The sequence below is a fragment of the Callospermophilus lateralis genome, chromosome 9, assembly GCF_048772815.1.
Source record: "Callospermophilus lateralis isolate mCalLat2 chromosome 9, mCalLat2.hap1, whole genome shotgun sequence".
Classification (NCBI taxonomy): Eukaryota; Metazoa; Chordata; class Mammalia; order Rodentia; family Sciuridae; genus Callospermophilus; species Callospermophilus lateralis.
Window position 1 is genome coordinate 11,061,852 of NC_135313.1, and position 18,434 is coordinate 11,080,285.

At 33.6% G+C, this 18,434-nt stretch overlaps 1 protein-coding gene across 10 annotated transcripts in view; it reads right to left on the reverse strand.

Moving 5' to 3' along the window:
* Window positions 1–1,406: 1,406 nt before the first annotated feature.
* The window catches only part of Mff (mitochondrial fission factor), a 32,060-nt gene continuing 15,032 nt past the window's right edge, over window positions 1,407–18,434 (reverse strand). For 3 of the 10 annotated variants that reach the window (XM_076866687.2, XM_076866690.2, XM_076866689.2), the window contains 5 exons: window positions 14,193–14,351; window positions 10,784–10,816; window positions 9,233–9,292; window positions 5,582–5,666; window positions 1,407–2,244 (listed from right to left, as the gene is read on the reverse strand). In XM_076866687.2, coding sequence (XP_076722802.1) covers window positions 2,113–2,244; window positions 5,582–5,666; window positions 9,233–9,292; window positions 10,784–10,816; window positions 14,193–14,351 — 469 coding nt within the window. In that variant the 3' untranslated portion in view covers window positions 1,407–2,112. The remainder of the gene's footprint in view (window positions 2,245–5,581; window positions 5,667–9,232; window positions 9,293–10,783; window positions 10,817–14,192; window positions 14,352–18,434) is intronic. The other 7 variants (XM_076866691.2, XM_076866688.2, XM_076866694.2 and 4 more) reach the window with 4 other exon arrangements.

An 18,434-nucleotide genomic window follows, 5' to 3' on the forward strand; every position in this document is an offset into this window, starting at 1 on the left:
TTTTTGTCACTGAGGGAGTAGTTTTTTGGGGCCCCAGCTTCAGTCATGATTTTCCTGTTACAAGTTACTTCCTGATCAAGGTATGGAATTCTATCTTCTGTCCCTTGCATAACCATTAAGTGAGAAAACTCCTAGCTTCTGGTGTTTGTTTAAAATCACCAGGGAGAAAAATAGCTTTTGAACTTATCTCCCAAGATTCCCACTTTTATTTAATTTTTAGCATTCTTTTTCCAGCAAAGAAGATGGTAATTTTATCTACCATTTTACCACTTTTGTGGTCTCAATTGGGTGATTCACAGAAATTACCTTGTGGCATATACAAAGCTGGAATTAATAAAGCAATTTCACATTAGGATATCACCAAAAGTCAGAAGACTTCCATGTGCAGAAAAAAATTATGTCATCAACTCATGAAAAACGTTACAAAGAAGAATCTTCCTCCTAATTTTTTTTCCCTCCCAGTGTTAGGGATTGAACCCAGGGGCCCAGTACCACTGAGCTACACCACTCTTTTTATTTTTTTTTTAAGACAGGGTCTCACTAAGTTGCCCAGGCTGGCTTCTAACTTGCAATCCTCCTGCCTCAGCCTCCCAAATTGCTATTATTACAGTCATGTGTCATTGCACCCAGCTTCTTCCCAGCATTTTTTTGAAGGGAAGAGGGAGAAGCAAGAACAGAAACATGAAATCTACCCATATCAAAGAAATTTCCCTCACTTTCCTAACACTTACTGCATTGATAGATAACTTAAGATGTGTGGAGAATAATCCACCTACTTGAATTCTAACTGTTTTAGAATCAGAAAAAGGGAAAATAATTTTGAGAACTAAAGACACCCAAGACTTGGTTTCATTGGTGTGTTTAACTCTCATGAGATTTAGCATATTAGCAAATAAATACTACTATGGAGAAAAAGATGCATAATTCATGGTATTTTAATCTGAATCACTTCATAGGTAGAATAAACTAGAAAACCACTTGCAATTGTATATGGTGGTGTACACCTGCAATCCCAGCTACAAGGGAGGCTGAGGCAGGAGATGGCAAGTTTCAGGCCAGCCTTGGCAACCTAGTGAGAGCTTGTCTTAAAAAAAGGGGGGAATGGGGTGAGTGAGGAAGGAGGGCCTAGGGATATAGCTCAGTGGTAGAGTACCCCTGGGTTCAATCCCCAGTACCACCCCCAAAACCCCAAGTGACAAAAACAAACAACCACCTTCAATACAAATGATGTCCACAATTAGGAGGATAAAGATCTGAAGACAAGTACAGGAGGCACTTGCTGCCTGCCAAGTCATTAAGTACACCGTATGCTCCTGAGACACAAAGACTGAGATAAGGTTAATATGACTCCGTACTGAGCTCATAACCAATATGATGAAACAAATTTTTCAATAGGCAAACATTGCTTTGGTTGACAGTTTATTAAATACACTACAATTGTTCCTTATTCTGTAGTTTTTAAATCATTCACACATGGACTTAGTAAAAACGTATTTTATAGAAAACCATCTGCAAAACTAAAATGAAAATAAAAACGCAACATAATGCACACATATTAAACTGCTGAACTGTTAGGCATATTTTAATTTAATCTATACAGGTGATCATGAAATATTAGGTGGTTTGATTTTCTTAAATCTGGCACCAGACCATGACTTCAAGTGTTAATGTTAAAATATGGATGCAAAAATGTCTACCAACAAAATTGTGTCTGAGAAACAGGACAAACATTGTTTTTCTTCTACAGATACTTTTCTTAATACACCCTTTATGCATTCTGTCTTCCTTTCACAGAATTAGTTGTTTAGACTGGTGAGGCAAAAAATTAATTTCATTTTAAAAACACAAACTGGAGCCTATTTACAAAACATGCAAAAGGAGAATTTTATGTAAGTGTTACTGCAGAACTGATTTAAAGTGAATACAACTGAGTGACAGAATATACCTTTACTTCTACAAATATAGGTCCTTTCACCCTACTTTCTGGAAGAAATACATTTTCAGAGCATGAACTATAAAACGGCATACAATGCAAAGACAGAAACAAAGAAGTTTGCAAATCTTTTATATTTCCAGCTGTTGAAACAATATATTTGAGTGCTGAAGTTACCTCTAGCGGCGAAACCAGAGCCAGCTATTAAGCAGCCAGAATGCTACAGTAATTGAATACATGACCATTTCTCTTTTAGCACGCTCTTTGTTCTCCTCTTCTAGAAGTTGTAGACGTCTATTTAGTTTGATTATCTATGTGAAAAACAAACATAAAATACAATATAGAAGCTTTAATGTACACAGCAATTCCATTCTTAGAAAGCAGTATAATCATATAATATGAGTTATTACAAACATGGAAAGTTTCATTTGGAGCAAAAAGACAGCTACAAATAGAAAAAAAAAGTTATTCATGACAGCTTCATTTTGCTTAAATACTCTTATCAATTTCCCTTCTCCAAATTTTGGAGTTAGTGAGGGCATATTTCCTTCCTTACCTGATTAGATTAAAGGCAGTATTTCACAACTAAGCTATTCTAGTAAAAGACAACACATACACTGAGGCAGGCTTACCAAGGCAGAAAGATTATAGACCCCTACCCCTTTCTAGGCCTCTTCCATGAGTTTCTTATTTCTCAGCCTTAATTGTTCATTTTTAAGTTGTTATTATCTGCATTCTCTCTGAGTTACTGAGAAAGCCCAATACTTTAACCTATTGTAGTAGGCCAGATGTCACCTAGACACTTCAGTCTGAAAGACTAATGATTCCCCAGCTGCTAGAAAAGCTGCTGGCTGAATGAACCATCCTTGGCTCTTTGTCCTTTCCATGAATAGCCCTGGGCTGAACTGCCTTGTTGAAGCTAGTGCTTCTTTATTGATCTTTACTTAAAATACTTTATTTTATCCTATTTTCTCTATATCTATTTTGTATACATAATCAAAACACCAGATATGCCTTCTCTACATGTGCATATATGTGTGATTATAGAAGGTATAGGAATACATACTAAAAATATGTGTATGCAACTGTAACTTCAAGATACAACTTATTTACTTCTTGTGCTTTAGGAGTCTTGTGGAACTTGGTTCCAAGCTGACATGATGGAGATTTGGGCCTACTTTTACTTCTAGTAGCGCAGGGTCTCTGGTCTAATGCCTAGGTCCTTGATCCACTTTGAGTTGATTTTTGTGCAGAGTGAGAGAGAGGGGTTTAATTTCATTTTGCTTCCTATGGATTTCCAGTTATCTTAGGATCATTGTTTGAGATGATATCATTTCTTCAAAGTATGTTTATGGTGCTTTTTTCTAGTATGGGATAACAGTATTTATGTGGATTTGTCTGTGTCGTCTATTCTGAACCACTGTCTTTGTGTCTGTTTTGGTACCAATACCATGCCTTTTTGGTACTATAGCTCTGTAGTACAATTTAAGGTCTTGTATTGTGATGCATCCTCCATCACATTTTCCATTGAGGATTGCTTTGGCTATTCTGGGCCTCTTATTTTTCCAAATGAATTTCATGACTGCTTTTTCTATTTCTATGAAGAATGTCATTGGAATTTTAATAGGAATTGCATTAAGACTGTATAGCACTTTTAGTAGTATGGCCATTTTGACAATATTAATTCTGCCTATCCAAGAACATGGGAGATCTTTTCATCTTCTAAGTTCTTCTTCAGTTTCTTTCTTTAGTGTTCTGTAGTTTTCATTGTAGAGGTCTTTTTCTTCTTTTGTTAGATTAATTCCCAAATATTTTATTTTTTTCCATGGGATGCTATTAAACTAAAAACCTTCTTCACAGTAAAAGAAACAATCAAAAACCTGAAGAGAGAGCCTACAAAATGGGACAAAGTATTTGCCACCTGCACCTCAGAGGATTAATCTCCACGATATATAAAGAACTCAAAAAACTTAACACCAAAAAAAAACACAACCTAATCAATAAAGGGCAAAGGAACAGAACAGACAATTCACAGAAGAAGAAATACTATCAGCCAACAAATACATGAAAAAATGTTCAGTATCTCTAGCAATTAGAGAAATGCAAATTAAAACTACACTGAGATTTCATCTCAATCCAGTTAGGAAGGCAATTATCAAGAATACAAGTAATAATAAATGTTAGCGTGGATGTGGGGAAAAAGGTACACTCATACACTGCCAGTGGGAATGCAAATTGGTTTAACCTATCTGGAAAGCAGTATGGAGATCCCTCAGAAAACTTGGAATGGAACCACCATTTGACCAGTTATCTCACTCCTCAGCATATACGCAAAGGACTTAAAATCAGCATACTATAGTGACGTAGCCATGTCAATGTTTGTAGTAGCTCAATTCACAATAACTAAGCCATGAAATCAATTTAGGTGCTCTTTAACAGATGAATGAATAAAGAAAATGTGGTATATATACACAACAAAATACTACTCAGACACAGAGAAGAATGAAATTATAGTATTTTCTGGTAATTGGATGGAACTGAAGACTATCATCATGCTAAGCCAATCCCCCCAAACAATAATAAACCAATCCTAAAAAAACCAAAGGCTGAATGTTCTCTCTGATATGCAGATGCTTACACACAATAGGGGGAGGGGGACAGAAAACAGAAGTACTTTGGGAAGGGAGAAAAGAACAGAAGTACTTTGGATTAGACAAAGAGGAATGAAGGCACAGGAGGGAGGATGGTAATAGGAAAGACAGTAGAATGAATTGGACATAACTTTTCCATGTTCGTATATGAATAAACGACCAGTGTAACTCCACATCAGGTACAACCACAAGAATGGGAAGTTATACTCCATGTATGTATACATTATACTGTAATGTATAACTAAAGAGAATAAAAAATATTTTAAAGATATAACTTATTAGAATATATAAGCAATATTATGTATAGACACTGTGCACATGAAAGCAGTGGCTTCCAAAGTGAATATCAAATATAGAAACAAAGGTCCTCAAAGTGATTATTACATGTCAAAAGTCAGACAAGCAATTTATACTGGTTTGTTGATATTTAAGATTCTTTCTTATTAGTCAGACTTAAATAAATTCATTTTGATGATAGTATTTTATGCTGGTCAAAAACATGTAGATGAGCTGGGCTTGGTGGTGTATACCTGTAATCTCAATGGCTCAGGAGGTTGAGGCAGGAGGATGGAGAGTTCAAAGCCAGCCTCAGCAACTTAGTGAGGCCCTAAGCAACTCAGTGAGACCCTGCCTCTACAAAAAATACAAAAAGGGCTGGGGATGTGGCTCAGTGGTTAAGCACCACTGGGTTCAATCCCTATTGCTAAAAAAACCAAAACCAAAAACAAATCAAAAAAACATCCCAAAGTATGCAGACAGTGGTTTAATGGGTCTTTAATTAAAAATGGGAAATCATTATGGCTTATTAAATAATTTGACAGATAAAATACTTCAATTCATGGGTTCTATAAAATAGAAAAATGATAAAATGTTATCAGCTATCACTTTAAAATATTACATGCAATGTGAAAAAAAATGTGAAGGTAGGTTAAAATCACACAACAAAATTTACATGACTATAACTTTTGGATTATATCTTGTTTGGTTCATTAAATACCTGGCGTCTTAATGAAGCTGCATCTACAACAGTCATGTCATCTGATGAGCCTTCAATTGTTGTTTCTATATTTGAAATGCCATACCTAGTAAATAAGACATAAAAATACAAGTTAGTACTAAAACAAAACTAAGACTAGCAAGTCATATGTTATGTATTGCTCAAAGAAACATTCAAAAGACATACTTAACAATATAAATTACTAAAATATTGTACTGTCTGAATTGACACTAATAAAGGAAAAGAAAAAGCTTAAGATGAATGATTTCTACCTATAATACCAGGAAAATGTACTGAAATGGAGAATGAGGAGAAACCCTGACTGAAGACACTTTTCAAACCAGAGAGATGGGCAATGTTAAAAATGATTGGTGGCTGAAAAGGCCGAGAGCACTCTAGGATATGCCAACAAACAATTCTTACACAAACTTTTACCATATGTGGTTCCAAAGGTAGAGGCGCATAGGCAAGGAATGCAAAGTGAACTAATTCTAACCAAAAAAAGAAAAAGAAAAAAAAAAAGTGATAATTTATCTTCCTCTTCTTGTGCCACTCCTGTTTCAAATTACTTAGTCTTGACTGCATGTCTCCTGCAGAAATAATCAAAATCTCTGGAATACATCTTTTGTTTGTTTTGCTTTTGCGGTGCTGCAGATAGAACCCAGGGCCTCCACATGCTTAGGAAAGCACTTGACTGCTAAACTACATCCATGCTCCCCACCCCCGCTACTTTTTTGTTGTTTTGAGAAAGGGTCTTAGTTGCTGGGATTTCAGGCATGCACTATTGCACCAGACTCCTGAATATATCTTGCCACTACATTTAGATCCAGAATTGGCTCAACAATAAGAAATTAAGAGGGTGTGTATAAAATAGTAATACTGAAGAACCACTAAGAATACAGAGAAAGCACACTAAACAATACCTTTTGTTCAAATGCAGTCACTTTTAAAAGATTTTTTTAAATGGATGACAATAAACTTCTGAAAAATAGACACAAATACCATTCCTATCCTTTGCCTGAATTTCAATACTTTAAATTTTATTTTAATTACAGCTTTACTGAGATACAAATTTATATACCATGCAATCTATTGTATCACATGTGTATCTATTTTATATCCAGTATGGTTATTTCAATAAAATGACACGCTAACTTTTCTGAATGAGTAGAATTACTAGTTACTACTAGGGTTCAATTCCTAGCTTTGCAAAAACAAACAAACAAACAAAGTTGGCTAACGGATCATATATTCTAATATTCCTAGCATTTTTCCAGTACAAAAAACCCACATTATCCCACAAAGAGATATGAAATAGAATTATATTTTTTCATCTGGGTATGCTAAAGACAAGTCTATTTAGAAAATCCTGTTGTTTCAAATGTTGTTGAAAATAATATAAAAATACTTTAATAAAAAATGCAAAATGAAATTTAAATAAGATAGTGTGTACTGACTAGATATAATCTATAAGAATCTCTGAATGATCCTCTTATAGTTAAATTCCCTTGCTGTTAATTAGCTCCCCTTTCTTCATAGAAATAAAGTAAGTATTCTTGAAATCCTGAGGGTAATCTATCAGCAAAGTAAACTTCTCAGAAATAGATAATGCAACTATTGTCAGTTCCTGTTTACAAGAACATGCAAACTTAGGCTTAGAAACTATGGGCTTATTGAGGTAATTATTCCTTTGAACATTAAAAGAGAATTATTAGGGCAGAGGATGTGGTTCAGTGCTTGCCTAGCATATACAAGGTCAGAGTTCAATTCCTAGCATTGAAAAACAATAACAACTAAACAGAATTATTAAAAGATTAGAGGAAAAAATAGGGCTTCAAGATTCCTCTTTTCTACATTTCATCCTCAAAGTTAAAGGGACCTGGCCTGAAAATAGAAAGCTAAGTTTAAATGATAGAGATTATTTGCAATTTAAATCCTGAATTAACTAAGGTTTTAAAAATCTGTAAAGGAAATTGTCATTCACAAAGAAATCTAGAGACAGGACAAAAGACTTTACATACAGACTTCAATTTACGTATATATGTATATATTTCTGTATACTGGAGATTGAACCCAGGGGTGATTTGCCTCTAAGCTGTATCCTCAAACCTTTTTATTTTATTTTGAGATGGGGTATTGCTAAAACTGCCCAGGCTGGCCTTGAACTTGCAACTGTCCTGCTTCAGCCTCCCAAGTAACTGGGATAACAGGCATGTGCCATTCACTGTACAATTACTTTAGTTTAAGTATCTTAAACTAAAACTTGTATTTATCAGAACTAAAATCTCTGTAGAAACATTAAGTCAGATCATTGGTTAAAAATAATTTCACAGAAAGATAAGTAATAACAGAGAAAAATAGGAGGGAAAACAACAAATGGATTAAAATTAAGATTGTCAAAGAAAATAAGTCAGCAGCACAGTTAGGGGGCCACCAAGGGTGCACTTCAATTCCTCCAACATGAACTAAACTGACAATTATCAAGTGATGCTGTCCCTTCTCTTCCCTAACAATGTGTCAGTCTCTCTAACAGAAACAAAGTTGCCAATTTTAATTCCACTGCTACAGGTAAAACATTTTAGCTTACACTTAACAAAACTGGCTCTGAAAAATTAAGAGTAATAGCATCTGTAAACACCAATCAGCTTTTTTTCCTTGCCAGCGTACCCCCATGTTGCTTAGTGGAAGGTGACCTTGCTCAAGGACCAGGGCGGATCCGTGTTTAGGGTATTCCGGTTTAAGATTATTCCTGCTGGGAATAGGGCATATCCTGCTGCCTGAGTTCCCCTTGAGTTCTCACGGGATTCAGAGTATATTTGGGAGACAGAAGCCCAGTGGAGTGTGGATTTGGGCAGAGAACGTGGATTTCCCCAGTACGTGTTTGTAGAAGGCCGGTGTGAGTTCGGGAATAAAGAGTTGCTGTTTGAATCTACAAAGCTGTGAGTGGCTCGTGATTTGTGCCCAGCCAGATTGCGGCACAGGAACACTAAAACAGGAACTTTAAATATCTGCCCATATGTGATGTGTGATGACCAAAAAAAAAACAACAACAACAACAACAACAACAACAAAAAACCACCAAACAATTATTCAGGCTGTGTCTGAAAGTGCAAAAAGGGCAAAAACGAGAAAGGCCGATATTAATGATAATAAAAATAATTAAAATTAAATTCCCTTTCTAAATAAATGTTCAGTTCACCTTTCTGAATTGTTGAGTTGTCAATGATGATTTTACCCAATTTATGATAATGCTCAACACTGGATTATCTACATTATGAAAGTGACATTATAATTAACAACTAAAGAGGAAATGCTGCACTGAACCTAGGTAACAGTTAAAATTGTGCAGATAAAACGTGACTTAAAAAAATCATTCTTACTGCATTTTAGCATAATCTCCTATAAGCTACTAAAATTGTATTTAAATAAAATATCTCAGATATTCATATCATACCACCCTGTTAATATTAAACATTTTCCCTCAGACTCCAGCAGTCAAATGTCATGACTGCTTCAACTTCTTGTTCTTAGAAGCAAGATTATTCATAAGTAAAACCTGTCAAGTCCAAGCTGCAACACGCATTATATTCTGCAGATCATAAATCCCCAACTCTGTACTTCCCCTGATGATTACAAAGTCTCAAAAGTTACCTGACGTTGTCATGATGAGGATTAGAAGTGGCGGCAGCAGACCCACCGCGCAACACAGGTCTACGGCAGGTTTTTGCGGGAGAAGGCACAAGACAGAGTCAGGAAACAGAGAAATGATAAAATAAAAGCAAAAACAAGACAGATAAATATCAAATAAGATTATATTGTATGCTTTAATACAATATAATATCTCTCAAAAACTTAGAAAATCTTTGTTCATACATCCTCCATTTTATGATTTTCATAAATCTAATAGTTTTCAACTGACTGAAGAAACAAAGTAAAATAGCACCAACATAATTCTTTTTGGTGCTCATAATTTATGAAATTCAAGACAGAGGACTACTGTGTTTAAAAAATGCAATTATTTTGTTCTGACTGGGAAAAAAAATCACTGGCAACTTTAAAAGATGTCAAGAACCTATTAGTGGCACCTGCATGATCATGGTTGCTCATCAGTATCAACAGTTCTACCTCAAAAACTGTGAATTTCCTCATGTCCCACAATTCCTTCCCTCCCACCTCATTAATTCTGACTCATGTCTGATGTGTCTGGCTTAAACTCTCAGCTCTCCAGAGTAAAAAATTCATGCCTCAGTTCCAGAGCTGAGAATATGGGAGACACGCTAGGGCACATGGCAGGAAATGCAACCAAATATGTGAGTCTGATCTTGAGACAACCAGGAGTAACATACAGGGCTGCTGGAAACAAGGACCAAGGTGCACTGGAAAACTTTGTGGGGCTTTATACATAGTCTCAGAACATATTTGAGTCCTAGAGGATAATCAGTTTTCTATCTAGACAAGCAATAACCTTTCTAATGTAATTTATTTGTTACAATCAAAAAACAAAAGCTCTACATGTCCACTGGTCAACTGCCCCCAAATAAGCAGCTATATTTACTAATCAGAGAAAAAAGAATGGGTTAGAGGATCCATGTAAAAATTTTAAGAATTATTAAATCCTGTTTTAGAATGTCTCATTTTTTTTCTTTAATTAGATATCTGCCTAATTGTAAGTATCAAGGCAATAATTATAGTAAATGTTTAATATCATTGTACAAATTTTTTTTTTCTGTAAGCTGGCACAGTTGAAGACTATAAATTACTATTTTCTGACAAGTCAATTTATGCTAGAAATATTTAATGTTTAACTTCTGTCCTAAAGTCACATGTTCTAAAGGCACTACTGGTGCTTCATAAAGTTTCTGGAGCCTAGTGGATACAGGATTCAGAGCCTTTTAAAGGACCCATGTCTGACTTTTATATTGTTGATTAAGAGACACTGAGGAATCACATATGCTTGAGACAGGTATTAGGTTCATCTTATCTTCCCATCAGATTTACTCTGTGATATTAGGAAGACTATCAATCAACTAATCTTAAATTACACCAATATGAGAATGGTTACTAAATGAAGCCACTGCTGTGTGCTTTTTAAAATATTTTAAAAATGTGTATTAATATGTTCAAATGGGTCTGCTGTATCCAACATAGTCCACCACAGAGATTTCCCTTTTATAATGCAGAGCCAGAAAATAATACAGTTACCTTTCACAACGTATTTCATTTTGTCTTCTCACACTGGCAATTGACACATATAATATAAAAGTAAATTAGACAGGTATTTGGTAAAGTTGCAAACTTCATTAAAATACCACTTGCTACCATAAGTATGATTTAATACATAAAAGAAATTTTTCAATGATATGTTTTGTAATTAAAGTGGCAAAAAGGAAGGAAATCCAAGGCTACCAAATTCCAGCATTAATCTGCATATTGACATTTTTGAGTAAATATATGGTCTAAATCGACAGATTATATGTTTCTTTGCTATGAAAATGTAAACAGCTATAGAAAATAAGTAGTTTTGAAAATGAGGAAGTATACATTTTTAAAGGAAAAATTACAAGTAACATATATCATATCCACTGTAACTGTGTTTCTAGGTCTTCTAAGTTATGGATTTATAGGGATACTTGTCAAAAATATAAACTGTTCACATACTGGTTCCTTAGTCTATTCACTCAAAACTAGTATAATCTGCTAAGAAAAAACTATAGCAATAATCAAGCTCCTCCTAAAAATAACATCTATCAGTATATAATGTTCTTACACATAAATACGGTTTTAAAAAATGATAATATTTTACATTGGAAAAGGACATATATAGTTGTAATAGACGTAGTAACTAGATATGGGCAATGTCTAACCAACAAAGCATGAAATCATAACAGCTTTTTAAATTCTGCTGCCAACTAAACAAACTGTGCACAGGGCTTATCCTAAGTATTTTGATAAATTTTCAATATTTCACTTTTCCAAATGTATAGCACTGAATTACCTAGGATTTAACTTGGTTTTCATGTTGAACTTGTTTATCAATTAAGTTCTCATAAGATGAGAAAAAAAGGTACAGTAAAAAACCTTTTGACAGTGTCCCTTAAGAAGCAAACCAAAAATAGCTCATGTTGAACAACTATGAAACTGCATTATTTTATGATAATAAAACAGGCAGAAAGCTTTTTTCTTTCTGAAAAAGTTATAGCTTAAATTAACTACACTCAATGTGATGGCGTAAGACCAAAGATAAGATATTGCATTAGCAAAATAGCCAAGAGTAATAAAATAGAAAAGAAAACAAAATGATGCACAGGGCAAGGAACATAAAAGCATTTAATTTTTTATAAGCAGTATTATTTTACAACCATGCAAGAATATTATCCAAATTTCACATTCCTATTTTTTATATCTGAAAAATTATGCTAGATACTTCTTATAGCAAAAATAAAAACTGATTTGTTACTTAAAATTCTGATCAAATCTTGTTCAACATTTAGATCATAAAAAAATTGAATATAACTTTGACAGACCCTTTCAGTAATGAAAACATGGATATGATTAAAGAGAGCCTAACTCGAGTTCCATGATAAAAACTATTGGAATATATCTAGGAGTAAAGTATTACTACTATAATACCTTTCTCAATTAAAAAACATGTTTTAAGTAAATAAGATAATTTCTTCCCAGAAAAGGGATTTTAAAGTTACCAATTCATTACAAAATAAAATTTCACATAGAATTGTATACAGTTTTTCATTATGAAAGAATACAAGGTAAAATTTACATTAGTAAGATTTCTGATTTTGTATTGTTTGACCCTCAGGTAAATAATTTTTTCATTATGGAGGAAAAAAGCCCATATTTTTTCAAGTCCCATATAAATGCATTTGAACTGTGTACGTATTGGTGGAAGGAGGAACAAACAATCATAATGGGACTTTGTCATCTAGCTATTATTTAATCTATACAGAATTTAGAATTTTTTTCTCATTAGATATTTTTACTATAATACCATTTGATGTGATACTGACTTAATAATCTGACCTCTTCTAAGAACCTATGTAATGAAAAAAGTTAAGGAGAATATCTGGTAGAGAATAAATCTGTTTAGAGGAGAGATGTGAAAATAGTTTTTTGCAGATATTAGTTAAGGCCAGGTATTTTACCCTCTATATCTTTTGAGGCTCTCTTACCACACTAAATAATTTGAAGTCAGTAGCTCTAAATCTTCAATAAAGGCAAGGAAGGGGACTATTCACAAGAATACAGAAAGCCAGGCATTATTATACCTTTTTTACCTTTTTTTAACAGATGAGGAAAAGGAGGCCCAGAGAAGATAAGCAATTTGTTCAAGGCCATGATGCAGCTATTTTGTGAGGTGGATCAAGAATAAATCTGACTCTCTGAATCCATGCTTTTCTTTGGAACTTTGTGGCTGGCTTCTTATAGCTTCCAAATATTCTAAGATTTAGAAGCTTCAAAGAACTCTAAATGCTTGGGGGAAAATAAAAAAAAAAATGTATGTATACATACACATTCACAGTATACATAATTCTCCCACCATGCCATGAGTTTGTCTCTATAAGCTCTTTATACAGCACCTTGAAGTCCTTGGGTCCAAATGTATACCACTAGATTAGCCCTACAAAGACTCGAAAAGTCCCTAAATTCAATAATGACAAATAGTATGGATAATAATGACAAATAGTGCTCAAGAACTATGGAGAAGTTCCTGGATATGTGTGAGTATAAAAGCAATCAATAAGAGCAAGCCAGAAGACACCTAAGGTTATTTAAAAAACAAATTGGGTTTATTGGAAAATCCAGCTTAATTTATTGAGAATTCTTCAAAATGCAAAAATTAACAGTTCAATAAAATGACAACAAAAATTCAGACACTGACTCTGAGAAGTTACCAGTCACATGTTTGGAGTTGAAAGGAAACTGACTTTACCTTTCCCACACTATGCCAAAAAAGCTTCTCCAATTTCACTTTTTAAAAAACATTATGTAGTATTGTGGCAGGGATAAAAGTATTCAAGATGATTGCAAAAAAATGTTTGCATTTACAACTAACAATATATTATTAATGAGTTAACTTGGAGATGTTCAAAATAGCACCTGGAATTTTTAGTATGTAGTTAAGGGGGAAGGACAAAAAAAAGACTGGTGGCTGTAATGCCATCTCAAACATGCTTTATTTACTCAATCATATTAGTTGCACAAGCAATTAAATTAAAAAAAAAAAAAAACTTACTAAAAGAAAACTAGTATGCTTCAGCAGTCCAACATCCCACAATCAATCCAATAGTAACCTTCAGCATATCCCCACATGGAATCAAATACTTCAAATAAATCAGCAAAGCCTTTGAAAAAAAACATCACATATCCTATTCTCAGGAACTAAATATTCTTTCTGACTGAACAAAATCTAATGTAATCTTATGAAATGTGAATTTTGGACAATAATTTGAAATTAAAAGAAAGCAAAGCAAGCCATTTCAAACCATTGCATCTTAGAGACTGAGAAGGTGCAAACATAAAAGACACCACAATCCACTAGATAAGGCACCAAAAAATATGCAACAAAGCTGGCAAGTCACTGATGGCCAATCACCTGCGATTTTCATCCAGCACATCCAAGATCTGCTGGTAAGCCCTACGAGTAGAAGACTGGATAAGCGACAAAATGCCACGAGCAGAGGAAAGATTAGCTCCATCTTCAGGTAACATATGGGAAGGACAGACCCGAGCCTGTTGTGGCGATGGTGTCACACTGTTCACATAAGCATAGCAAACGAAGAGAAAAACACTCAAGTCAGATTTTTATAAAACTTCAGCTGAGCAGTTTTTAATCTTAGTTTTCTTGCCTCCCCTTTTTCCCCACCCTTCACTTTCCCCCAAGAAACCAAACTAAAGTTTATAAACATTTTGTTTTCAAAAACCAACTGCAAAGTAGTACTTTTAGCTCTGTAACCCTAAACATCAAAATACAAAAAGTGGATATGAAAAATGCCTTTGGAGAGGGAAGAGAACCACAGCAATGAATGTACTTAATTCCTAGTGTCGGAGCAGTAGCATTCTTTATTTAGTGTAGTATATTTTCCAATTCAGTAAACCAAACCTCTAAGAAACAACACTGCAAACTTACGGATGATCAGAAGAATAGAATAAAGAATTCTGGTACACAGATGTCAAAATCCAAACACATGAATCAAAAGTGATTCCATAAAAATGCTATTTCAAACACATCACAAAAGCAACAAAGCAAGCTACATTCACAAGTAAATGAAATTAATTTAAGAGTTAAAGTCTTAGAAACTGAGACTTTTGAGTGTTTAATTATAATAAAGCATGTGCTCTCTAGTTAAATGACTAAAACAAAACTATTCCCAACTCTGAGAACAAAGTGAAAGAAGGAAGGATACTTCTTAAATCATTAAGATAGCTGATAACCATTTCTGGGCTTCTCAGTGACAGTACTCATAGCTATTCTTTAATTTGTGAGCAGAGATTCTTTCTTTTGGCTTCCTTGCCTGGGCTTCCTGACTGCTGACCACATTTGAATGAAGCAATTTGCAGAGTTCTAACCTAAACTCCTAAGATATTGTCAGTATTTTGAGAGAGCTTTTTAATATTCAAGTATAGTTTGCTATGTGAGGCATTTAACTGATATGTGGCCTTGGCATTTGACTGGTTAAAATAAGAGTACTATAACACACCTGGATAATGGTTCAACATTCTCAATATCAGTGCAAAACACATTAGGCTAACTTCAATCCTGTGTGTTTCATTTAAAAAGAATAAAAGCAGAGCAGATAGTGAACAACCAAAATAGAAAAATCTTTTATTTTGACTGTAATATTTTCTAATTTAACATGTATTGGCTTGGAAACCATAAAATAAGTGGGATAATTCTTGAAAGAATAGTTACTGTCATTTAATATTATTCTCAAATTTTAAAATTTTAATTTTAAAAACGTGGAGAACAACTTTTAGTGTCTTGATGATCTAAAGAGAAATGTATAATAAAGATGAAAACTGTTTTCCAAAGACTACTTACAAAAAAAAGTTCCAAGTCATATCTTGGCACATTTGGAAATTAATCAATCAAGGCTGATGCATCATGGGAATTAGATCTAATGGTATTAAGTGGTATTATGATAAATTCCAATTACCAGATGCAGTCTCATGGCTAGTAACCCTAAATGTCTGTCCAGAGAGAGACTGGCAATCTGTCTGTGCATGTGTACATGCATCATGGGCTGTGGCATCTTAAAAGGAAACAAACAAACAAAAATAGCACATCTGGGATACAGAGACTAGAGTATTAGTATTGTACTCAGAATTTTTTTTAGGTAGCATAGTGAAAACCTGAAGCTCCTGCTATTTGTGAGAAATCAGACTGAGTTTATGTTTGAAAAGTATCACCAGAAGCAGAATTTAAAATGGCCAGTTCTACATCTACATAACTAAACAATCCATCTTATATTCTTTTTTGGGGAGTGGGGGTACCGGGGATTGAACTCAGAGGCACTTGACTACTGAGCCACATCCCCAGCCCTATTTTGTATTTTATTTAGAGACAGGGTCTCATTGAGTTGCTTAGCACCTTGCCATTGCTGAGGCTGGCTTTGAACTCAGGATTCTCCTGTCTCAGCCTCCCAAGCTAATGGGATTACAGGCTTGCGCCACTGCACTTGGCCGGTTTTATATTCTTGATAGAGCTGCCTGTTTACCTAGCTAAATTTTTAAGCTTTAAAAAATTAATTAGTACTTTGAATTTTGAGGATGAAATTGACTACTTTGTTCATCATTCTGTATTAAAAAATTAGCTACATAGTAGTATAGTAAAGGATATAATAACCAATATTTAGAATTATAATCTTAAGGCAACTTTATCAATGAACTAAATCCAAGTCTATGCATAGTGTTGGATGATTTTTGCCCACTAAAATTAAAAGTTATTTCTTTTGAGAGAAACCAGTTTGCTAGAAACAAACAATAAGGAATTACATATATATATAATTTTAAAGTACAAGTATTTTCTCTACATACACAGAAAATGAGGTAGTTATAGAAGAGTCAAGCATAGACTAACTTCAGATTAACGGCAAAGAATGAACAGAAGGTTGGAATCTAGAACAATCTACAGGCACTTGTTAAATATCATAGATTAATGTTCATATCACATTATCAGAGAAATCAACTAATAAAAATAAATTTAAATTTTTTTAAAGTCTAAATCTCTTCCTGAAATTGGAATATGATAATAAGAAGGAAAAAACCTTATATGATCCTCAATTGTAACTTAAGAAAAAATATTTATGTAGAAAAAAAGATGAGATTAAGTATTTATCAATACTAGTAAAAGTATTTATTTCATCAAGACCAATTAAAAAAAGTATTTGGATTTCTGGTTGTTTCTTCAAGGAAATTAAAGTTTCAAGAATTAGTAAGAAATAACTTTTCATTCATTTACATGGCAATCCTCCATAAACAGCAAAAACAGAATAGGAAGTATATTTTTAAACTGAAGTCTACTTTTGACAGAATGCGTACAGATTAAGTGTCCTTGATTATTTCCATCTACAGAGGAGCCAAGTGATTATAAATCAGAGATGAATAAAACTATCTTCATAATTCAAAATAATAGATAATTTAGCAATTCCTTTTTTCTTTTGCAAAGCTTTAATGAGAAGTCATCTCCTTATAAATAAATTTAAGAGCAAAAAATAAGAAGCCCTAAAAATTTTATCAATCAATTGGAATATTCTTTACTGGTATCATCTGTGGAGGGAAACTGGGTTTCATCTCCGTCCACTCATGTACCCAAGTCAAGGTTTAATGATTTTTGTTTGTTTTATTGCTAAGTAAACACAATGCAAAGGCACTGAGATTAAGCAAATATCACAATATTAGTAATTTAATAAAACTGCATTTGGATGAAAAACAATCCTAGTAATGTTACAAAAACAACAAAATTTCAATTTTAATTTTTTAAAGGTATCAGGATAAGATAAAAGATAAGAAGCACTGAGGTTTACTCTATCACATGCTTACATAAAAATCTTTTCATATAAGAGTTAAATAAATGATGCTAGTCAATGTCAAAACTAAAATTTAAATTTGCTTAGCATAACTATGTCATTACTAAAAGGTAAGTTTAAAGTTAAGTACCTCTTCCTATGGGTTTTCACAGGAATAATGTTTCTCAAACTGTGAGAGTAACCTTTTTGGTGAGGCGCTAGCCTTTCACAAATATTACTATAGGTAAATAGTAAAAAAACAAAAACAAAAAAAAAAAAAAAAGGAGAGAAAATCCGGGCATGGTGGGACATTCCCATAATCACAGCTACTTAAGAGACTGAAGCAAGAAGATTCCAAGTTCAAGAATAGTCTCAGCAACTTAGTGAGATCCTGTCTCAAAATAAAAAATAAAAAGAACTGGAGTGAAGCTCAGTGGTAGAGAGAGAGAGAGAGAGAGAGAGATAATTTAATATATATATTTTTAACTGAAACACAAATTCTGTATTAATTTTTCTTGAAATTTGAAACAGAAAATTTTAATTTGCTACTGTTATCTGTAAGATAATTTACTAGTCCCCAGAAGCATAATAATAAAACCATAATAAGAGAAAAACTATTGGCCATTAGTGTGGTTTCTTTATTTCCTAAAGAACTATATTCACTGTTGAATTTTTGTACTGCACAATACCAAAATGTTTCCTCTCATGCGAGCACAGTCATTACCACACTTTATTCTGTCACACTTACAAAAAAAAAGAGTTTAAGGATCTCACAAAATTCTTCCAAGAATAATTTTAACAGATGGAATTAAAAATACACAAAGATGAGA